This window comes from Cherax quadricarinatus, unplaced genomic scaffold, assembly GCF_038502225.1.
Source record: "Cherax quadricarinatus isolate ZL_2023a unplaced genomic scaffold, ASM3850222v1 Contig186, whole genome shotgun sequence".
Taxonomy (NCBI): Eukaryota; Metazoa; Arthropoda; class Malacostraca; order Decapoda; family Parastacidae; genus Cherax; species Cherax quadricarinatus.
Genome location: NW_027195212.1, coordinates 169,805 through 194,155, shown reverse-complemented (window position 1 = coordinate 194,155; position 24,351 = coordinate 169,805). Strand labels below are relative to the sequence as shown.

General features: G+C 44.4%; 1 protein-coding gene across 1 annotated transcript in view; it reads right to left on the bottom strand.

Annotated features, from left to right (window-relative positions):
• LOC128684277 (33 kDa inner dynein arm light chain, axonemal-like) overlaps positions 1 to 24,351 on the bottom strand; it is a 154,663-nt gene that overhangs the window by 57,316 nt on the left and 72,996 nt on the right. Inside the window, exon 2 of the mRNA XM_070080164.1 lies at positions 5,872 to 5,959. Coding sequence (XP_069936265.1) covers positions 5,872 to 5,940 — 69 coding nt within the window. The 5' untranslated portion in view covers positions 5,941 to 5,959. The remainder of the gene's footprint in view (positions 1 to 5,871; positions 5,960 to 24,351) is intronic.

The following is a 24,351-nucleotide window of genomic DNA, read 5'->3' as shown; positions in this document are numbered from 1 at the left end:
ACGTATCATTTAACCACCCGCTACCAGAATACCAAACAATCCTTTTTTATAATTGGTACCAGCGGTGCTCGCAGCAGTTGTGTTTGCCTGGAGAGAGGGAGGAAGAGGTATGAAGTCATCTTCACTTCATCACCCTACACAAGAAGCATCCGTCTCTCAACAAGTTATCCTGATGTCGTGTCTGCACGTTTGAGCACCCAGACACAGGTACAAGGAGGATCCAGCAGAAATTTGCCGAATTTCTTCGAGAATTGTAAGTGGCGTCACAGTGACCCCACGCTACAGCGTCCCACGCTACAGTGTCCCACGCTGTTTCTCAAGTCACGTGTTCAGCGTCACTTGTATGTTGCTGTTGTTGTTCAGCTCAGCACAGCCGTTTCAGCAAGCCAGAGGTGAGTTTTGTGGTGATTTCTGCGTCCAGTGTGAGTTCTCTACGTATTTGTGGGTGGGGGAGGAGAGGAGAGGAAGTGGCTGTTCCTCACCTTGCCCATGCTCGCCCTACTCACGCTCACCTGTCTACCATACACCACTCACCACTGCCCACTCCCTCTGCTGTGTTTTCTGCTGTTTTCCATGTGAATTCATTGCCAGAGCTGTGTATCCGAGTGTCCGTGGCCACTCGAAGCTACGTGGACCAGCATGCCACGTAGATCACGACACCACGTGGATCACGACGTCACGTGGGTGTGGGCGATGTCACGTGGATCTACCAGCCACGTGAGTTACCAGATGTCCCAGGCCACATGCTGTGGTCTGCTGCCCGCATCACATTGACGTCACCCACGATGCTGCCCGACTTCATGACGTCACGATGTCTGCTGACGTCACCTCGAGATGTCTGCTGACGTCACCTCGAGATGTGTGCCTGACGTCACCTCACGATGTCTGCCTGACGTCACCTCGAGATGTCTGCTGACGTCACAGTCCTGCTGACGTCACCTCGCGACATCACGCCTGACATCACATGATGTCACCATCGAGTGTTCAGTAATTATTTCAGTATTGTCGAGAAGATTGAGAGAAAATATATGTCGTGTGTTAATTAATTCTTCTCAGTCAGTGTTCTCACATGTTAGTGTACCGTATGTACCGCGGTGTGTTTAAAGTTCCGTGTGTCCAGTGAGGTCTGAGCCAGACCTGAGTAGCACCACTGTGCTAAGTCACCCATGTGACCAGTACGTTTGACAGCTGATGTCAAGACAGCTCCGAGTGACCGAGCCCTCTTGTACAGAAAGCTTTTATGCTCGTCGCTCGTGATGTTCTGCAGAATCGTACCTGCTACGATTCCCATCGAGATTTGTTTCACTTCACCTCCAGACCGTCAGAGTGCAGTTATATGTAGAGAAACAAGTCTGGGGACGCTTAGACTAACCTCTGCTATAACTCCAACTGTCGAGAGAATGACACACTGTGTCAGCCTCGTGTCACAAGCTTCAGTGAGCAGCCTGCACAAAGAAGATGTCACTTTGACTGCTAGCTCTCTCACTGCAGTCTGGTATATGATGTTACGACTCCCAGATGTTTCGCCCAGTCGTCTCTGCCACGACTCGCTCTACAAATCGCTCCACGCTCGCTGGCAGTGACTGCCCAGCGACAGTACCAGTCGAGAAGTGTCCTCCTGAGTCGCTTGCCAAAAGTCCTGCCCAGTTGCCGAGTTTTGTCGACGCCTCACTCGAGGGCACCAGCATGTCGTGCCCCAGGTTGAGTGAAAACCTGCAGCGACTCCTACGATGACTGCTTCACCGTTCCAGAGACCGTACCCTGTTAAGTCACAGCTCAGCCGCAGCGATGTCTCCTGTGTTGCAGTATCTGTCCAGACGCAGGAAGGCGTGCAGTGATGCCAATCGACGCTCACTGCCTATGACTACGATGTTTAGCACAACCCACATGTTTTTTCTTCCCTCCCTGTAGGAAGTTTTTTTTTCCATGTCCATATGTATATATATGTTTTTATTTTGTGTTCTGTGCCCTGTTCCTACGAGAGAGAGACCGAGTTTCTTTTACTACCAGTATTGTCGCGTCGGGACGACGCGCGGTAGGTGGCCGAGCGTATGCAGACAGCCTGTACAGTCTGCACAGACAGCCCATGCTGTCTGCCAGCTTAGTTCATATTTCGCGCCATGCGGGTGCTGCCACCTATAGGCCTTGTCACTTCAGTATGCCCAGACTTGCCTCGCCCTCACTCACACAGCGGCCTAGAAGGAACACACAAGTACTCCCAGCTCTCTCTCGTGGGCATGGCCCTACCGGGCCATGGGCACAAACACACAAGCCTGTGTACCCACTACGACTTAACAATAAAGAAAGAAGCCTCCGAAGTTTATCATTAACACACTGCGCTACAGCCTACCAAACTAATCCCGTTATAATCAGTCTGCCAGAACACCACCCTGATAAAGCAGATCACTCTGCCAGAACACCACCCTGATAAAGCAGATCACACTGCCAGAACACCACCCTGATAAAACAGATCTCTCTGCCAGAACACCACTCTGATAAAGCAGATCACTCTGCTAGAACACCACCCTGATAAAGCAGATCACTCTGCCAGAACACCACCCTGATAAAGCAGATCACACTGCCAGAACACCACCCTGATAAAGCAGATCACACTGCCAGAACACCACCCTGATAAAGCAGATCTCTCTGCCAGAACACCACTCTGATAAAGCAGATCACTCTGCCAGAACACCACCCTGATAAAGCAGATCACTCTGCCAGAACACCACCCTGATAAAGCAGATCACACAGCCAGAACACCACCCTGATAAAGCAAATAATTCTGCCAGTACACCACCCTGATAAAGCAGATCAGTCTGCCAGAACACCACTCTGATAAAGCAGATCACTCTGCTAGAACACCACCCTGATAAAGCAGATCACACTGCCAGAACACCACCCTGATAAAGCAGATCACACTGCCAGACCACCACCCTGATAAAGCAGATCTCTCTGCCAGAACACCACTCTGATAAAGCAGATCACTCTGCCAGAACACCACCCTGATAAAGCAGATCACTCTGCCAGAACACCACCCTGATAAAGCAGATCACACAGCCAGAACACCACCCTGATAAAGCAAATAATTCTGCCAGTACACCACCCTGATAAAGCAGATCAGTCTGCCAGAACACCACTCTGATAAAGCAGATCACTCTGCTAGAACACCACCCTGATAAAGCAGATCACTCTGCCAGAACACCACCCTGATAAAGCAGATTATTCTGCCAGAACACAACCCTGATAAAGCAGATCACTCTGCTAGAACACCACCCTGATAAAGCAGATCACTCTGCCAGAACACCACCCTGATAAAGCAGATTATTCTGCCAGAACACCACCCTGATAAAGCAGATCTCTCTGCCAGAACACCGCTCTGATAAAGCAGATCATTCTGCCAGAACACCACCCTCATAAAGCAGATCACTCTGCCAGAACACCACCCTGATAAAGCAGATCACTCTGCCAGAACACCACCCAGATAAAGCTAATCTCTCTGCCAGAACACCACTCGGATAAAGCAGATCATTCTGCCAGAACACCACCCTGATAAAGCAGATCACTCTGCTAGAACACCACCCTGATAAACCAGATCACTCTGCTAGAACACCACCCTGATAAAGCAGATTATTCTGCCAGAACACCACCCTGATAAAGCAGATCACTCTGCTAGAACACCACACTGATAAAGCAGATCATTCTGCCTGAACACCACTCTGATAAAGCAGATCACTCTGCCAGAACACCACTCTGATAAAGCAGATCATTCTGCCTGAACACCACTCTGATAAAGCAGATCACTCTGCTAGAACACCACACTGATAAAGCAGATCATTCTGCCTGAACACCACTCTGATAAAGCAGATCACTCTGCCAGAACACCACACTGATAAAGCAGATCACTCTGCCTGAACACCACTCTGATAAAGCAGATCACTCTGCCAGAACACCACTCTGATAAAGCAGATCATTCTGCCAGAACACCACTCTGATAAAGCAGATCATTCTGCCAGAACACCACTCTGATAAAGCAGATCATTCTGCCTGAACACCACTCTGATAAAGCAGATCACTCTGCTAGAACACCACCCTGATAAAGCAGATCACTCTGCCTGAGCACCACCCTGATAAAGCAGATCACTCTGCCAGAACACCACACTGATAAAGCAGATCACTCTGCTAGAACACCACACTGATAAAGCAGATCACTCTGCCAGAACACCACCCTGATAAAGCAGATTATTCTGCCAGAACACCACCTGATAAAGCAGATCACTCTGCTAGAACACCACCCTGATAAAGCAGATCACTCTGCCAGAACACCACCCTGATAATGCAAATCAGTCTGCCAGAACACCACCCTGATAAAGCAAATCAGTCTGCCAGAACACCACCCTGATAAAGCAAGTCAGTCTGCCAGAACACCACCCTGATAAAGCAGATCACTCTGCTAGAACACCACCCTGATAAAGCAAGTCAGTCTGCCAGAACACCACTCTGATAAAGCAGATCACTCTGCTAGAACACCACCCTGATAAAGCAAATCAGTCTGCCAGAACACCACCCTGATAAAGCAAATCAGTCTGCCAGAACACCACCCTGATAAAACAGATCACTCTGCCATAACACCACCCTGATAAAGCAGATCACTCTGCCAGAACACCACCTTGATAAAGCAGATCACTCTGCCAGAACACCACCCTGATAAAGCAGATCACTCTGCCAGAACACCACCCTGATAAAGGAGATCACTCTGCCAGAACACCACCCTGATAAAGCAGATCAATCTGCCATAACACCACCCTGATAAAGCAGATCACTCTGCCAGAACACCACCCTGATAAAGCAGATCAATCTGCCATAACATTACCCTGATAAAGCAGATCACTCTGCCAGAACACCACCCTGATAAAGCAGATCTCTCTGCCAGAACACCACTCTGATAAAGCAGATCTCTCTGCCAGAACACCATCCTGATAAAGCAGATCACTCTGCCAGAACACCACCCTGATAAAGCAGATCACTCTGCCAGAACACCACTCTGATAGAGCAGATCTCTCTGCCAGAACACCACCCTGATAAAGCAGATCTCTGCTAAAACACGGCCCTGAAAATGTTATTTACTGCGGGCAACTGCACTACAGACCTCGTGTGCCAGTGAAGATGTTATTACCACCTGGTGTAAAAATATCTTTGGAAAGATAAGTTAAATGGTTTAAAAGACAAAAGGTAATGGCAGTGACACAAATAGGCAGTGGATGTTTATTTATGTCAAGATGTGTGCCCATTGTCAAAATGGAAACTAATTTATCTCTTAGTGAACCTTGCTCTAGGCTCTGTATTGAGTGAAACCAAAATGGCAAGTATTTGTTGTCTGTTATGTCTTCTTCTATAATTAGTTGAGACAGGTGGTTTCTATGGTTAATGGTAAGCCAGACTTAAATCTTGCAGGTGGGAATTACAGTGTCTGGACTCTAGGGGGAAGACGAGGAAGCAGTAGTTTGGAGGGTCATCAGTGTGTGATGACATCACACGTCTTGAATGATGATCAGTATGTCTCACTTTTTTAGGGTTAACCTACATCAATAAAAGACAGCGGGTGAGCTAAAAAAAATGTGAAAACAGAAAATGGACAGCGAATTGAATCAAAATCTTTTATATAGCAGAAACTTCGCTACGTTAGTTCTAATAAAGAAGTGTTAGAACAATCCTTTGTTTGGTTCAGCAGCCACCATCAGTGATGCTGTCCTCCTCTCCTACACCACTGCGGCTTTCACGGTGCATCTAATTATTTTAGGCCTCGACACTATTTAGTTAACGAATCTAAGAATGTCGTAATGAATTAGTGTCAGCGAATAAAAAAACAAATACCTGGATTGCTTTGGTAGCGCCGAACTCAGATGCACTCTGAAAGAGACACTGAAATGCCGCGATGGTCATGCAGGCCTCATCCCGGACTCTGGAGGAGAGAGAAGTTAGTTGTTACTGAAGAGAAGTTAGATGCGGGAAGTGAAACTAACAGAGGGAAAGTTGTGTTAACGGATGGAGGGTTAGTGTGTATGGTAGCAGGAGGGAGAAGTGGTGTGTATGGTAGCAGGAGGGAGAAGTGGTGTGTATGGTAGCAGGAGGGAGAAGTGGTGTGTATGGTAGCAGGAGGGAGAAGTGGTGTGTATGGTAGCAGGAGGGAGAAGTGGTGTGTATGGTAGCAGGAGGGAGAAGTGGTGTGTATGGTAGCAGGAGGGAGAAGTGGTGTGTATGGTAGCAGGAGGGAGAAGTGGTGTGTATGGTAGCAGGAGGGAGAAGTGGTGTGTATGGTAGCAGGAGGGAGGGGTGGTGTGTATGGTAGCTGGAGGGAGGTGTGGTGTGTATGGTAGCAGGAGGGAGGGGTGGTGTGTATGGTAGCAGGAAGGTGGGTGGTGTGTATGGTAGTAGGAAGGTGGGTGGTGTGTTTGGTAGCAGGAACGTGGGTGGTGTGTATGGTAGTAGGAAGATGGGTGGAGTGTATGGTAGTCGGAAGGTGGGTGGTGTGTATGGTAGTAGGAAGGTGGGTGGTGTGTATGGTAGCAGGAAGGTGGGTGGTGTGTATGGTAGTAGGAAGGTGGGTGGTGTGTATGGTAGTAGGAAGGTGGGTGGTGTGTATGGTAGTAGGAAGGTGGGTGGTGTGTATGGTAGTAGGAAGGTGGGTGGTGTGTATGGTAGTAGGAAGGTGGGTGGTGTGTATGGTAGTAGGAAGGTGGGTGGTGTGTATATAGTAGCAGGAAGGTGGGTGGTGTGTATGGTAGAAGGAAGGTGGGTGGTGTTTATGGTAGCAGAAAGGTGGGTGGTGTGTGTGGTAGTTGGAAGATGGGTGGTGTGTGTATGGTAGTAGGAAGGTGGGTGGTGTGTTTGGTAGCAGGAAGGTGGGTGGTGTGTTTGGTAGCAGGAACGTGGGTGGTGTGTATGGTAGTAGGAAGATGGGTGGAGTGTATGGTAGTCGGAAGGTGGGTGGTGTGTATGGTAGTAGGAAGGTGGGTGGTGTGTATGGTAGCAGGAAGGTGGGTGGTGTGTATGGTAGTAGGAAGGTGGGTGGTGTGTATGGTAGCAGGAAGGTGGGTGGTGTGTATGGTAGTAGGAAGATGGGTGGTGTGTATGGTAGTAGGAAGGTGGGTGGTGTGTATGGTAGTAGGAAGGTGGGTGGTGTGTATGGTGGTAGGAAGGTGGGTGGTGTGTATATAGTAGCAGGAAGGTGGGTGGTGTGTATGGTAGCAGGAAGGTGGGTGGTGTTTATGGTAGCAGAAAGGTGGGTGGTGTGTGTGGTAGTTGGAAGATGGGTGGTGTGTATGGTAGTCCGAAGGTGGGTGGTGTGTATGGTAGTAGGAAGGTGGGTGGTGTGTATGGTAGTAGGAAGGTGGGTGGTGTGTATGGTAGTAGGAAGGTGGGTGGTGTGTATGGTAGTAGGAAGGTGGGTGGTGTGTTTGGTAGCAGGAAGGTGGGTGGTGTTTATGGTAGCAGAAAGGTGGGTGGTGTGTGTGGTAGTTGGAAGATGGGTGGTGTGTGTATGGTAGTAGGAAGGTGGGTGGTGTGTTTGGTAGCAGGAAGGTGGGTGGTGTGTTTGGTAGCAGGAAGGTAGGTTGTGTGTATGGTAGTAGGAAGATGGGTGGTGTGTATGGTAGTCGGAAGGTGGGTGGTGTGTATGGTAGTAGGAAGGTGGGTGGTGTGTATGGTAGTAGGAAGGTGGGTGGTGTGTATGGTAGTAGGAAGATGGGTGGTGTGTATGGCAGTAGGAAGGTGGGTGGTGTGTATGGTAGCAGGAAGGTGGGTGGTGTGTATGGTAGTAGGAAGATGGTGGTGTGTGTATGGTAGTAGGAAGATGGGTGGTGTGTGTATGGTAGTAGGAAGGTGGGTGGTGTGTATGGTAGCAGGAAGGTGGGTAGTGTGTATGGTAGTAGGAAGATGGGTGGTGTGTGTATGGTAGTAGGAAGATGGGTGGTGTGTGTATGGTAATAGGAAGGTGGGTGGTGTGTTTGGTAGCAGGAAGGTGGGTGGTGTGTATGGTAGTTGGAAGGTAGAGTGGTGTGTATGGTAGCAGGAGGGTGGGTGGTGTGTATGGTAGCAGGAAGGTGGGTGGTGTGTATGGAAGCAGTATGGTGGGGTAGTGTGTATGGTAGCAGGAGGGTGGAGTGGTGTGTATGGTAGCAGAAGGATGGTGTTGTGTGTATGGTAGCAGGAGGGTGGGTTGGTCATTAAAATGGTATAAAATACCGACAGGTTGTTAGGTAAGACACATATGCAACAGTTAGGTATCTTTATTTGAAACGTTTCGCCTACACAGTAGGCTTCTTCAGTCGAGTACAGAAAAGTTGATAGAAGCAGAAGATACTTGAAGACGATGTAATCAGTCCATCACCCTTAAAGTTTTGAGGTGGTCAGTCCCTCAGTCTGGAGAAGAGCATTGTTCCATAGAATGAAACAATATGGAGATGAAGTGACAGGATGGAGCCTTTTTATAGCGCCAACAGGTGAGACGTAGGTCACTAGGAGAGGTAAGAACTCAGATGTTGGAAGGACAGGTCCCTCTCAAATCCAGCCGTTCTCACTAGTAGAGGTTGTAGAAGTTGATTGTAGGTCTGTACCAAGATACCCTTGTGTTGCAGTGTCTGACAGATTGAACATTAAAATGGTATAAAATACCGACAGGTTGTTAGGTAAGACACATATGCAACAGTTAGGTATCTTTATTTGAAACGTTTCGCCTACACAGTAGGCTTCTTCAGTCGAGTACAGAAAAGTTGATAGAAGCAGAAGATACTTGAAGACGATGTAATCAGTCCATCACCCTTACCTAACAACCTGTCGGTATTTTATACCATTTTAATGTTCAATCTGTCAGACACTGCAACACAAGGGTATCTTGGTACAGACCTACAATCAACTTCTACAACCTCTACTAGTGAGAACGGCTGGATTTGAGAGGGACCTGTCCTTCCAACATCTGAGTTCTTACCTCTCCTAGTGACCTACGTCTCACCTGTTGGCGCTATAAAAAGGCTCCATCCTGTCACTTCATCTCCATATTGTTTCATTCTATGGAACAATGCTCTTCTCCAGACTGAGGGACTGACCACCTCAAAACTTTAAGGGTGATGGACTGATTACATCGTCTTCAAGTATCTTCTGCTTCTATCAACTTTTCTGTACTCGACTGAAGAAGCCTACTGTGTAGGCGAAACGTTTCAAATAAAGATACCTAACTGTTGCATATGTGTCTTACCTAACAACAGGGTGGGTTGGTGTGTATGGTAGCTGAAGGGTGGGGTAATGTGTATGGTAGCAGGAGGATAGGGTAAGCAGGTGAAGTAAATTTACCTGGATGAAGCAGAAATGGTGGGTGAAGTTGAGATGGATAAGATGGTAGACGAAGCGAAGTTATAAGTATAAGTGAGGTTGGTGAAGAAAGCGAAGTTTGAGAGCGAAGTGGAGTTAGCGTGAGAAACTGACTAAGACAGGAGTTAACTAGGGAAAGACCAAGATATACGAGTTCCAGAAATACTAAGTGGCAATGCTGCTAGAGATGGAAAAAAAACACTGGATGATGCTTTTGGGAATAGAGTTGATACATTACCATTAATAACTGGTGGCGTCACTGATGCTAGTACAGGTTCTGTAAATAGTGGGGAGTCAGAAAAATGCACCAGTATAAAGAACCCAGCCACAAAAAAATCCTGGCAAACAGGAACCAAATCTATGAACATTATGTGCCTTGAGTGTCTGTAGGCATAAAATATATATAAAAACAGGTGGGATATGCAATTTTAACCACCCTAAAAAATGCCACGTCCTCATGACCAAAGGTGACTCCTCAGTCCATGACAGAAAACGTTACAAAACATAGTGTCACATTTAAAAGGGATAAGAAGGTGCAGATCCCTCAGACCATGGGAAACAAACCAGGGAAGTTACAGCCACTCCAGAAACAGAGATTTTCTAGTGCCAGGAAGGAAAAAAAGGCGGCAAGAAATGATAGAAATAGTACACCACGTCTGATCACTACTGCAGTGGAGGCACACACAGTGGCCTTCACTCTAGGACAACAGATATAAGTGCCAAATAAAGCCCCTCCCCTCCCCTACCCCAGAAGGGCTGCTACAACTAACCCATCTCTTTGGGAAGGACCTACTTCCACTGGGGAATCCCGCCTACCAGTGACTATGCCCTCGTCTGCTGCCCGTCCTTATCCACTTACGCCTATATAACCGCCAGTCTTCTTGCCTTTGTTCCAGATTCTCCTCCACCACGATGCTGTGAACACTAACTCCAAGGCTGAGGGACTGATTACCTCATCTTTTGTATATAGTTTTACTGTCTTCCAATTATGTCCTTGAATCTGTATTGATAAAGCCACTGGATGGCGAAACGTCTACAATAAAGATATCCAGATGTTGCACATGTGTCTCAACTTTCATCTTGTATCGTGGTGATTTCCACTTAAGACTCCTAAAACGGAGAAATGTGACAAATAATGTGTTAGCAGAGATAACCCGAAGAGGCAGTTCAGATGAAAATTCACACATACACGAGCTATTAAATCTCTGCAACAAATTCACTTTAGGCCAGCAAATAGTGGAACTAAAATGACTGGAAAATGCACTTGACCTTATCTTCGCTAATAATGATGATCTGGTCGAAATATAACAATGTCAATGACAATACACTCAGATCACAACATAATAGAGATACAGACATGTATGTGCAGGGCTCCTGACCAGGAAAATAAGAAAAGTTATGAAGGTGTTTTCGCCAAATTCATCTTCAATAACAGAAGCATACAGTGGGATCAGATCAACCAAGTCCTAAATTAAACAAGCTGGGAAGATATCCTAAACAATACGGATCTGAATCACTGCCCAGACAAAAATAATTCTGGCACTTAACGTGTGCTCAAGGCAAATTCCCATAGGAAAAAAAGAAAAGAGAAGATTAAAACTAGAAAGAGAGAGACATCCCCTCTTCAGACGAAGGCAAAGAAGCACAGAGATGCCAAAAGAGCCAGTATATCTTAAACACGGAGGGAGACACTGGCCAGAGAAATAGAAAATATTAAACTTAAGCTTAGGGAATCATACAGGAGACAACAAACACGAGAAGAACTCAAGGTATAAATGAAATTTAAAAAAAAAGATATATCTTTTCTTATGCTGAATCTATGGCAAAAATCACATTTAGTATTGGACCCCTGGTTAAAGGAGATGGGACTTACACAGATGATAGCAAATAAATGAGTGAGATACTGAAGTGCCAGTATGACTCAGCGTTTAGTGAGCCGTTAATCAGACTAAGGGGCGACAATATAAGTTAATTTTTGTTATGGCTGAGACTCAAAATTTTGGTGTTTCAAGAATTTCTGATTTAATCCTAACACCCAGGAATTTGAAAAAACAATATATGACATGCCCATGCCCTCTGCCCCAGGCCCAGACTCGTGGAACTTTGTCCATCAAGATCTGCAAGAAACCCCTTTCATGTACATTATCTATTCTATGGAGAAGGAGTGCGGACACAGGGGTCATCCCACAGTCACTGAAAACAACAGACATGGCCCCACTCTACTAAGGTGGCAGTAATACAATTGCAAAGAACAACAGACCGATAGCACTAACATCCCACACCCTAAAAATCATTGAAAGGAATATAGATAAACGGTTCAGAGAATGGAAGAGTTGATGAACTGAAACAGAGAATTCTTTACCTGCTTAACTTATAGCCATGACCTACTTCCACATGTGGATTTGTCCACTGTGATACCACCTACGACTGCTGCACCTCACCTGTCTACAGTATATAAGTGACTTCGCACATATGCTGTATTCTTTTCAGGATTGATGGACTGATTATATTGACCCCAGGCTGAGGGACTAATTACCTCAAACTCCTTCTGACCTTCACCATTCATCTTTGTTTAGTACTGATGAAGCCACTGTGTGGCGAAACACTTCCTCAATAAAGATACCCAAGTGTTGCACAATTACTACCACTACTAGTAATACTACTACTAATGCTACCCATGCGGTATTTCACCTGACTCCTGCCACTATATATACTCGTTTTCTTAGTTATCTCTGTATTAGGAGCTACTAGTGGCTGAACATAACTGTCGGTATCACCACAACATTTCTCCATCATTAGTAAGGTCTCACCTAGATTACGCAGCTCAGTTCTGGTCTCCATATTACAGAATGGACATAAATTCGTTAAAAAACATTCAACGTAGAATGACTAAATAAATACAGAGGATTAGAATTCTTCCTTATGAAGAAAGACTGAAGATCCTTAAATTACATTCACTTGTTAGACGAAGAATGAGTGGAAGACATGATAGAAGTGTATAAGTGGAAGACATGATAGAAGTGTATAAGTGGAAGACATGATAGAAGTGTATAAGTGGAAGACATGATAGAAGTGTATAAGTGGAAGACATGATAGAAGTGTATAAGTGGAAGACATGATAGAAGTGTATAAGTGGAAGACAAGATAGAAGTGTATAAGTGGAAGACATGATAGAAGTGTATAAGTGGAAGACATGATAGAAGTGTATAAGTGGAAGACATGACAGAAGTGTATAAGTGGAAGACAAGATAGAAGTGTATAAGTGGAAGACATGACAGAAGTGTATAAGTGGAAGACAAGATAGAAGTGTATAAGTGGAAGACAAGATAGAAGTGTATAAGTGGAAGACAAGATAGAAGTGTATAAGTGGAAGACATGACAGAAGTGTATAAGTGGAAGACAAGATAGAAGTGTATAAGTGGAAGACAAGATAGAAGTGTATAAGTGGAAGACAAGATAGAAGTGTATAAGTGGAAGACATGACAGAAGTGTATAAGTGGAAGACATGATAGAAGTGTATAAGTGGAAGACATGACAGAAGTGTATAAGTGGAAGACAAGATAGAAGTGTATAAGTGGAAGACAAGATAGAAGTGTATAAGTGGAAGACATGACAGAAGTGTATAAGTGGAAGACAAGATAGAAGTGTATAAGTGGAAGACAAGATAGAAGTGTATAAGTGGAAGACATGATAGAAGTGTATAAGTGGAAGACATGACAGAAGTGTATAAGTGGAAGACATGATAGAAGTGTATAAGTGGAAGACATGACAGAAGTGTATAAGTGGAAGACAAGATAGAAGTGTATAAGTGGAAGACAAGATAGAAGTGTATAAGTGGAAGACATGACAGAAGTGTATAAGTGGAAGACATGATAGAAGTGTATAAGTGGAAGACATGACAGAAGTGTATAAGTGGAAGACAAGATAGAAGTGTATAAGTGGAAGACAAGATAGAAGTGTATAAGTGGAAGACATGACAGAAGTGTATAAGTGGAAGACATGATAGAAGTGTATAAGTGGAAGACATGACAGAAGTGTATAAGTGGAAGACAAGATAGAAGTGTATAAGTGGAAGACAAGATAGAAGTGTATAAGTGGAAGACATGACAGAAGTGTATAAGTGGAAGACAAGATAGAAGTGTATAAGTGGAAGACAAGATAGAAGTGTATAAGTGGAAGACATGATAGAAGTGTATAAGTGGAAGACATGACAGAAGTGTATAAGTGGAAGACAAGATAGAAGTGTATAAGTGGAAGACATGATAGAAGTGTATAAGTGGAAGACATGACAGAAGTGTATAAGTGGAAGACAAGATAGAAGTGTATAAGTGGAAGACATGATAGAAGTGTATAAGTGGAAGACATGACAGAAGTGTATAAGTGGAAGACAAGATAGAAGTGTATAAGTGGAAGACATGATAGAAGTGTATAAGTGGAAGACATGATAGAAGTGTATAAGTGGAAGACAAGATAGAAGTGTATAAGTGGAAGACATGATAGAAGTGTATAAGTGGAAGACATGATAGAAGTGTATAAGTGGAAGACATGACAGAAGTGTATAAGTGGAAGACATGATAGAAGTGTATAAGTGGAAGACATGACAGAAGTGTATAAGTGGAAGACATGATAGAAGTGTATAAGTGGAAGACATGATAGAAGTGTATAAGTGGAAGACATGATAGAAGTGTATAAGTGGAAGACATGATAGAAGTGTATAAGTGGAAGACATGATAGAAGTGTATAAGTGGAAGACATGATAGAAGTGTATAAGTGGAAGACATGACAGAAGTGTATAAGTGGAAGACAAGATAGAAGTGTATAAGTGGAAGACATGATAGAAGTGTATAAGTGGAAGACATGATAGAAGTGTATAAGTGGAAGACATGATAGAAGTGTATAAGTGGAAGACTTGATAGAAGTGTATAAGTGGAAGACATGATATAAGTGTATAAGTGGAAGACATGATAGAAGTGTATAAGTGGAAGACATGATAGAAGTGTATAAGTGGAAGACATGATAGAAGTGTATAAGTGGAAGACATGATAGAAGTGTATAAGTGGAAGACATGATAGAAGTGTATATGGAAGATATGATAGAAGGGTATAAGTGGAAGACATGATAGAAGTGTATATGGAAGACATGATAGATGTATATGAAGACATGATAGATGTATATGGAAGACAAGATAGAAGTGTATATGGAAGACATGATAGAAGTGTATATGGAAGACATGATAGAAGTGTATATGGAAGACATGATAGAAGTGTATAAGTGAAGACATGATAGAAGTAAAAGGGCGGAAGACATGACAGAAGTGTATAAGTGGAAGATGGGTACAACAAAGGAGAAACATGTCTTGAGGACATCACTCCCAGAATCAAGTGCAATGGATTCAAATTCATTAGATAAGCTTATTTGTGAAAGATGGGAAAGAACTGGTTTGGAAATATGGTGAAGTGGTTTGCTGGGTGAAGTAATGTTTCGTAGGTGAAGCGGAGTTTGTTGGGTGAAGTGAAGCTTCTTGGGTGGAGTGGAGTTTGTTGGGTGAAGTGAAGCTTCTTGGGTGAAGTGCAGTTTGTTGGGTGAAGTGAAGCTTCTTGGGTGAAGTGCAGTTTGTTGGGTGAAGTGAAGCTTCTTGGGTGAAGTGCAGTTTGTTAAGTGTTAAGCCTGGGTGAAGTGCAGTTTGTTGGTGAATAGTTTTGGGTGAAGTGCAGTTTGTTATGTATGAAGCTCTGGTGAAGTGCAGTTTGTTGGGTGAAGTGAAGCCTCTTGGGTGAAGTGGAGTTTGTTGGGTGAACTGAAGCTTCTTGGGTGAGTGAAGTTTGTTGGGTGAACTGAAGCTTCTTGGGTGAAGTGGAGTTTGTTAGGTGAAATGTAGTTATTTGGGAGAAATAGACTTTGTTGGGTGAAGTAAAGTTTGTTGGGTAAAGCGAGTTGAGTTAGTTGAGTGAACAAACTTTGTAGGGTGAATTGAAGTTTCCTGTGAGAAGTGGAGTGTTGGTGAAAAGAAGTTTGCTGGGTGAAGTTTGCTGGGTGAAGTTTGCTGGGTGAAGTTTGCTAGGTGAAGTTTGCTGGGTGAATGCATAAGTGAAGCCTGCGCAGCCTGGCTGTGCGAAGGCCCACGCGGCTCTGTCGGGCGAAGCCCAGTCATGAAGCCCACAGGGCGAAGCCCGGCCGCGCTTCCGTCAGCGAAGCCTGGCGCGGCCTGGCAGCGAAGTCTGGCCGCGAAGCCCACAGTGAAGCCCATTTCGCGAAGCCCACAGGTGAAGCCCACGCGAAGCCTGGCGCGAAGCCTGGCCGGTGAAGCCCGTCAGCAGCCCATCAGCTTGAAGCCCGTATTGGCGATTTGTCATAGCCCACAGGCGAAGCCCGTCGCGAAGCCTGCTGCGCGAATGGCCAGGTGGTCTATTATCGCGAAGCCCACACGCGAAGCCCACAGGCCAGCTCATTGAGCGAAACATCAGTGAAGCCCACACGAAGCCTGGCTGAGCGAAGCCTTGCTGCGAAGCCCAGCCGATGAAGCCCACAGACGAAGCTCCCGACGAACCGTGCCAGGCAGGGGATGGGGAAGTATGGTTGCCAGGGAGTGTTTACACGGGGAAGTATGGTTGCCAGGGAGTGTTTACATGGGGAAGTATGGTTGCCAGGGAGTGTTTACACGGGGAAGTATGGTTGCCAGGGAGTGTTTACACAGGGAAGTATGGTTACCAGGGAGTGTTTACACGGGGAAGTATGGTTACCAGGTAGTGTTTACACGGGGAAGTATGGTTACCAGGGAGTGTTTACACAGGGAAGTATGGTTACCAGGGAGTCTTTACACAGGGAAGTATGGTTACCAGGGAGTGTTTACACAGGGAAGTATGGTTATCAGGGAGTGTTTACACAGGGAAGTATGGTTACCAGGGAGTGTTTACATGGGGAAGTATGGTTACCAGGGAGTGTTTACACAGGGAAGTATGGTTACCAGGGAGTGTTTACACAGGGAAGTATGGTTACCAGGGAGTGTTTACATGGGGAAGTATGGTTACCAGGGAGTGTTTACACGGGGAAGTATGGTTATCAGGGAGTGTTTACACAGGGAAGTATGGTTACCAGGGAGTGTTTACATGGGGAAGTATGGTTACCAGGGAGTGTTTACACAGGGAAGTATGGTTACCAGGGAGTGTTTACACAGGGAAGTATGGTTACCAGGGAGTGTTTACATGGGTAAGTATGGTTACCAGGGAGTGTTTACATGGGGAAGTATGGTTACCAGGGAGTGTTTACACAGGGAAGTATGGTTACCAGGGAGTGTTTACACAGGGAAGTATGGTTACCAGGGAGTGTTTACACGGGGAAGTATGGTTACCAGGGAGTGTTTACACTGGGAAGTATGGTTATCAGGGAGTGTTTACACAGGGAAGTATGGTTACCAGGGAGTGTTTACATGGGGAAGTATGGTTACCAGGGAGTGTTTACACAGGGAAGTATGGTTACCAGGGAGTGTTTACACGGGGAAGTATGGTTACCAGGGAGTGTTTACACAGGGAAGTATGGTTACCAGGGAGTGTTTACATGGGGAAGTATGGTTACCAGGGAGTGTTTACATGGGAAAGTATTCAAATTCAAATTCAAATTCAAAGTTTATTCTCTATAAAGATTACAATGTTGAATTTACAGAATTTGGTTGTTGTGTGGTTTACATGTAGTTAAATAATGATTACAGAGTGTACCACTAGAACGCCTAGCATGGCTAGGCATTTCGGGCAGACTTAGTTTAATTCTTTATTGTAAAATATTACAAATTATGAGGTAAGTTGGTATTATGGCTAAGTGACTAAATACTAGTTTGTGAGTTTAGCAATGTGAATGCTTTTGTTTTGGCACAGTACATAGTTTCAGTATTGGAGTATCATAGGATTCATTATTTTAAGATTGAGATTAATATTTCTGTTTATGGTCAAATTGGTGAGTGAGTGTAAGTGTGAACCACCATGTGGTATTCGTGTAGTTAGTTGATGGGGTATATCAGGGAGATAAGATGTTTTCTAATGGTAGTTTTGAAGGTGATGAATGTGTCTGCAGTTCTAGAGTTCTCAGGTAGGGTGTTCCAGATTTTAGAGCCTTTGACATACATTGAATTTTTGTAAAGGTTTAGTCGGACACGGGGAATGTCATAGAGATGTTTGTGTCTGGTGTTATGCCTGTGGGTTCTGTCATAACTATCAAGAAAGCGTTTTAGGTCAAGGTTGATATTGGAGTTTAAGGTCCTGTAGATGTAGATTGCACAGTAGTAAGTGTGGATGTACTGAACAGGGAGTAAGTTTAGATCTATGAAGAGTGGGGGGGGGGTGTTGCCAGGGATGGGATTTAGTGATTATTCTTACTGCAGCTTTTTGTTGGGTTATTATTGGTTTTAGGTGTGTTGCTGCAGTTGATCCCCAAGCACAAACAGCATAGGTGAGGTATGGATAAATAAGTGAGTGGTATAGTGTGAGAAGGGCATTTTGTGGCACGTAGTATCGTATCTTGGAGAGGATCCCAACCGTTTTGTATACTTTTTTGGTTATGTGTTGGATATGGGTGCTGAAATTCAGATTGTTGTCAAGGTATAAGCCTAGGAATTTGCCCTCATTATGTTTGGTAATTAGAGTGTTGTCGATCTTAATGTTAATTTGTGCATCTCCTGCTCTGCTACCAAACATAATATAGTAGGTTTTTTCAGTGTTAAGCGTAAGTTTATTGGCTGTCATCCAAGTCGATATTTTGATCAGCTCCTCGTTAACAATGGTGTTGAGGGTGGCAAGATTAGGGTGAGAGATGATATAAGTCGTGTCGTCAGCAAAGAGAATGGGTTTCAGGTGTTGGGATATGTTTGGAAGATCATTGATGTATATGAGGAAGAGCAGGGGACCAAGGACACTTCCCTGCGGAACTCCAGTATCAAGTGGCCGTGTTGTTGATGCTGTGTCTTTAATGGTGACATACTGATACCTATTAGTAAGGTAAGATTTGAAATAAGCAAGCGCATGGCCTCTTATACCGTAGTGGTCAAGTTTGTGGAGTAGGATGTCGTGGTCTACTGTGTCAAAAGCTTTTCTTAGGTCAATAAAAATTCCTAGTGGATATTCCTTTTTTTTCCAATGCTGTGTAAAGCAGATCTAGCATTTTTATGATTGCATCATTAGTGCTTTTATTTTTCCTGAATCCAGATTGGCAGGGGTTGAGTATGTTTTGTGCTGTTATAAATGAATATAGTCTCCTGTGCACGAGTTTCTCAAAGATTTTGGATAGCAATGGTAAGTTTGATATTGGCCTATAGTTGTTTAAGTCTGTAGGGTCACCACCTTTATGTATTGGTGTAACCCTTGCCATCTTGAGTAGTTTCGGGAAGGTGCTAGTTTCTAGTGACTTGTTAAAAAGTAATGAAATAGCATGCGAAAGGATATGGGCCGCTCGCTTGTACAGTAATGGTGGGGCATTAGACAGATTCCCTGTTTTGTTTTTAAGTGACTTTATAATCTTGGTGACTTCCGAGGGCTCAGTTGGTGTAAGATAGAAGGAAGTTGGGAAATTCCCATCTAGGTAGTCCCCGGCATGGGCATTGGTATGTGGGATTTTATTGGCGAGATTAGATCCTATGGTTGAGAAGAAGTCGTTTATCTTGTTAGCTGTGTCAGTGGGATGTAGTGGTGTTTCATTAGGTTTAGTTAGGACAATATTCTTGGTTTTTTTCAGTTTGTGGGTCCCTAGAATCTGAGAGAGTGTTTTCCAGGTATTTTTTATATCTTCTCTAGTGTCTGCGAATCTACTGGAGTAGTATAGTTGTTTGGCTTTCTTTATTACTTCGGTGAGAACTGATGAATAGTGTTTAAGAATATCTTTGTGTATTAAGCCCTGTCTATATTGCTTTTCATATTGGTGTTTCTTGTCAATGGATTTCAGAATGGTGCTGGTTAGCCATGGGCAACCAAGCCGTTTGTTTGTGATCTGTTTCGTTTTTATAGGACAATGTTTGTTGTATAGTCTAAGTAATTTGTTAAGAAAAATGTCTGTCCAGTCATCAATACCATTGGCCTTGGAGAATTCTGTAGGCCAGTCAACAATCTCTAGGTCAGCTGTGAACTTCCTTATTGAGGCCTCATCATGGAGTCTAAATGAGATTTTGTTGTATTCAAGTGGTGGTTTACTAATGTTTGTCAGGAGGAAGGTAGGGTAGTGGTCTGTAGTGCTATCTGTGATTATCCCTGATTTAAGGGGGGCTAGTATATTGGTCCATATGTGGTCTATTATGGTTGCACTTGTCTCAGTGAGCCTAGCTGGTTTAGTTATTGTTGGTATGAGAAGTGTGTTGTTCATATTGTTGATGAAATCAGTTACAGGCTGATCATCTAGTAAGCCAAGGTTGATGTTGAAGTCTCCAGCTAAGAGAAGGTGGTGCTTATTCATTTGTCTGTTTGTTATTAGTGACTTTAATTTCTCACTGAAATTTGGGATGTTTGTGTGAGGTATCCGGTAAATGGCACCGATTGTTATAGGTGTCTTAAGGTTTTTTACAGTAAAATTAGCAAAAATGTATTCCCCATATTCATCACTAAAGCAAGTGGTGCTAATACAAGATAATTGGTTAGAGTAATAGATTGCAATACCACCCCCAACTTGGTTTGGTCTGCAGTTGTGAATTGCTGTGTATCCTGGTAGAGGGTAGATATCTATTGTGTCCTGCTTAAGCCAGGTCTCAGTAAGAATAATGCAGGAGAAGGGTGTCTTTAGTGATTCAAGGAGTGCCAGGAGGTCATCATAGTGTTTGCTTAAGGACCTGATGTTGTAGTTAAGTACTGATAGACTTTTAGCATTGTTTAGGATAGTGCTGGCTTGTGATGCTGTGTAATAAAGGCAGTTACTTTCCAATAGGTTTTGATTGGGTGACAGATTATGGAGGTTTAGATCAGGGTCAACATGATCAATCATCTTCTAGGTTTAAATTAAGGTTATTTATATCCTGAGTTATGTGTAGAGTTCTAGTACTGATATCTGTAGTGGTAGGAAGTTTGGACAAGTATATAGCTAGAGTATTTTGGTCATATAGAGCAGAGTCACTACTACACATAATGAAGTTGATGTTGTCTATGTGTTGTGCTGGAATGAACTAAAGTACAACTAGGTATAAACTAGCAATATAAAAATACAAATTAAAAATAGAACAAGACTCTCACTTGTAATTGCACTAAGGTCTAAAATAATGACTTTTGTGGAGTCTATGTTTTGAGCTAGAATGAGCTATAATACAACTAGATTTAATCTAATAATATAAAAATACAAATTAAAGATAGCACCAGTCTCTCACTAGTAATTGCACTATGGTCTAATATAATGAATTTGGTATTGACTATAGTACAACTGAGTTTAATCTAATAATATAAAAAAGGCACAAGACTCTCAATTGTAATTGCACTAAGGTGTTATATAAGTTGTTTACAAGAATTAGAGTATAACTAGATTTAAATTGACAGGATAAAATACACAAGTTAAGGTAGCAAAAGAATAATAATAAAAAAAATGATAAAAATAAAAGTATGGTTACCAGGGAGTGTTTACACGGAGAAGTATGGTTACCAAAGTGTTTACACAGGGAAGTATGGTTACCAGGGAGTGTTTACACGGAGAAGTATGGTTACCAGGGAGTGTTTACACGGGGAAGTATGGTTACCAGGGAGTGTATACATGGGGAAGTATGGTTACCAGGGAGTGTTTACATGGGGAAGTATGGTTACCAAAGTGTTTACACAGGGAAGTATGGTTACCAGGGAGTGTTTACATGGGGAAGTATGGTTACCAGGGAGTGTTCACATGGGGAAGTATGGTTACCAGGGAGTGTTCACATGGGAAAGTATGGTTACCAGGGAGTGTTTACATGGGGAAGTATGGTTACCAGGGAGTGTTTACGTGGGGAAGTATGGTTGCCAGGGAGTGTTTACATGGGGAAGTATGGTTACCAGGGAGTGTTTACATGGGGAAGTATGGTTACCAGGGAGTGTTTACATGGGGAAGTATGGTTACCAGGGAGTGTTTACATGGGGAAGTATGGTTACCAGGGAGTGTTTACACGGGGAAGTATGGTTACCAGGGAGTGTTTACACGGGGAATTATGGTTACCAGGGAGTGTTTACACGGGGAAGTATGGTTACCAGGGAGTGTTTACACGGGGAAGTATGGTTGCCAGGGAGTGTTTACACGGGGAAGTATGGTTACCAGGGAGTGTTTACGTGGGGAAGTATGGTTACCAGGGAGTGTTTACATGGGGAAGTATGGTTACCAGGGAGTGTTTACATGGGGAAGTGTGGTTACCAGGGAGTGTTTACATGGGGAAGTATGGTTACCAGGGAGTGTTTACATGGGGAAGTATGGTTACCAGGGAGTGTTTACACGGGGAAGTATGGTTACCTGGGAGTGTTTACATGGGGAAGTATGGTTACCAGGGAGTGTTTACACGGGGAAGTATGGTTACCAGGGAGTGTTTACACGAGGTGGAATGTAAGAAAAATCTGGTAAATGGATTTAGTTAAGGTAGGTGTAGTTAATGGACGAGAAGAGCTGGCAAGATGATGTAGAGTTATGGGAGGTAAAGTTAGTGAGAAACTAGGGAAGAGGTGGAGGTAGCAATTACTGAAGTTACCAGCGGAAAAGAAGTTAGCTTTATTAGAAGTGACTTAGGGGCCTATACTCCGAGTTTCTGACGCGGTCATCATAATTATGCGAAAAATATGATTTTGGATTTTGTTTACAGAAAAACAGTGTAAGTATCTGGGAACATTTTGGTGGAAACCCCATCGTAGTACAATGTTTCTAAAGCAAATTATAGCTGCTTGAAGCATGTCAGGTGACGACCCGCCACGTAAATATATGTCAGGTGACGACCCGCCACGTAAATATATGTCGGGTGACGACCCGCCACGTAAATATATGTCAGGTGACGACCCGCCACGTAAATATATGTCAGGTGACGACCCGCCACGTAAATATATGTCGGGTGACGACCCGCCAAGTAAATATATGTCAGGTGACGACCCGCCACGTAAATATATGTCAGGTGACGACCCGCCACGTAAATATATGTCAGGTGACGACCCGCCACGTAAATGTATGTCAGGTGACGACCCGCCACGTAAATATATGTCAGGTGACGACCCGCCACGTAAATATATGTCAGGTGACGACCCGCCACGTAAATATATGTCAGGTGACGACCCGCCACGTAAATATATGTCAGGTGACGACCCGCCACGTAAATATATGTCAGGTGACGACCCGCCACGTAAATATATGTCAGGTGACGACCCGCCACGTAAATATATGTCGGGTGACAACCCGCCACGTAAATATATGTCGGATGACGACCCGCCACGTAAATATATGTCAGGTGACGACCCGCCAGGTAAATATATGTCGGGTGACGACCCGCCAGGTAAATATATGTCAGGTGACGACCCGCCAGGTAAATATATGTCGGGTGACGACCCGCCAGGTAAATATATGTCAGGTGACGACCCGCCAGGTAAATGTATGTCAGGTTACGACCCGCCAGGTAAATATGTCAGGTTACGACCCGCCAGGTAAATATATGTCAGGTGACGACCCGCCAGGTAAACATATGCGTAAGTGCGAATTGAATTTTTTATATATTTTTTGTTTGTTTTTTAATTTTCTGCATTCTTCTTTCTAATACACTAAATTTACCACTTAACATCATTACAATGTGAGAGGAGCTTATATCAGAGGTGTATTATTATTATTAAATATTCGCTGGTATTCTCCCGGCCCGGGCCTTTTCCAAGTGGTGGCCCGGACCTTTTCCAAGTGGTGGCCCGGCCTTTGCTCCCTGTCTAGGGAGTGTCTGAGACCTAAGTCTGCCATGGGAGGAGGCACAAGTACTCAGTCATCTTAGAGACCAAGTGTCCCCAGGCCTTGCCACAGTCCCCGCCCTCACGGGGCTCGTAGGGAGAAGCTAGGCTTCTCTGGTCTGCCATCCTGGGCCCAAGGGGGCTAATGGGAATGACAGGCTTGTGAGCTACAAGCTCTGGCTCAGGCACCTACCCTACCCTAGAAGGGCTGGGCATGGTGTCGATCTATATCAGAGGTGGGAGGAGGTTACGTAAGGTTCGTCAGGAAACAGGATAAATTATTATCATTAAACATTCGCTGGTAGTCGCCCGGGCCTTTTCCAAGTGGTGGCCCGGCCTTGGCTCCCTCTTTAGGGAGTGTCTGAGACGTAAGTCTCCCATGGGAGGAGGCACAAGTACCTCCTCATCTTTGGGACCAAATGTCTCCAGGCCTAGCCACAAGCTAGGCCTCTCTTGTGAGCTGTAAGCTCTGGCTCAGGCACCTACCCTACCCTGGAAGGGTTAGGCATGGTGTCGATCCAGGATAAATGTTCTTTTTTTTCTTTTCTTATTCACCGATATTCTCCCGGCCCCGGTCTTTTCCAAGTAGTGGTGACCCGGCCTTGGCTCCCTATCTCCACATATTCGCTGCCTGACCATGGTTGAGTGCGGTTGTGCTCTGCACCCCTCTGCTGTTTTCAGGCGAGCTACCTTGTACCAACATGGCGCGGAGTGTGAGGCGCCGCGTGAATACCATCGGCATAAAACTGCTTCGTGGGGCAATTTCACCCACGTCAGCGCAGGTGTTACTCCTGACCATCATCAGGGAGACGTATGGGATCCAGGACGATGAAGTTTATGGTGTTGCCCTGAATGGAGCATATAGGATCTTCGTTAAACAGAATTCCACATCTGTGTAGGAGTCATTGGTGCATAGATTTCTAGACGTGAGTCTTGATGCTACTCCAGCTGTGTAGGTGCGTTTGATTGACGTATCCCGCCACTTCACGTGGGTCAAGCTTCGTAATGTACCATTCGAGGCAGATGAGGCTGACATATCACGTGTTTTTGAGGCATATGGAACCGTACAACTGGCACAGTAAGGCAAGTGGGCGGCAGGTGCTTATAT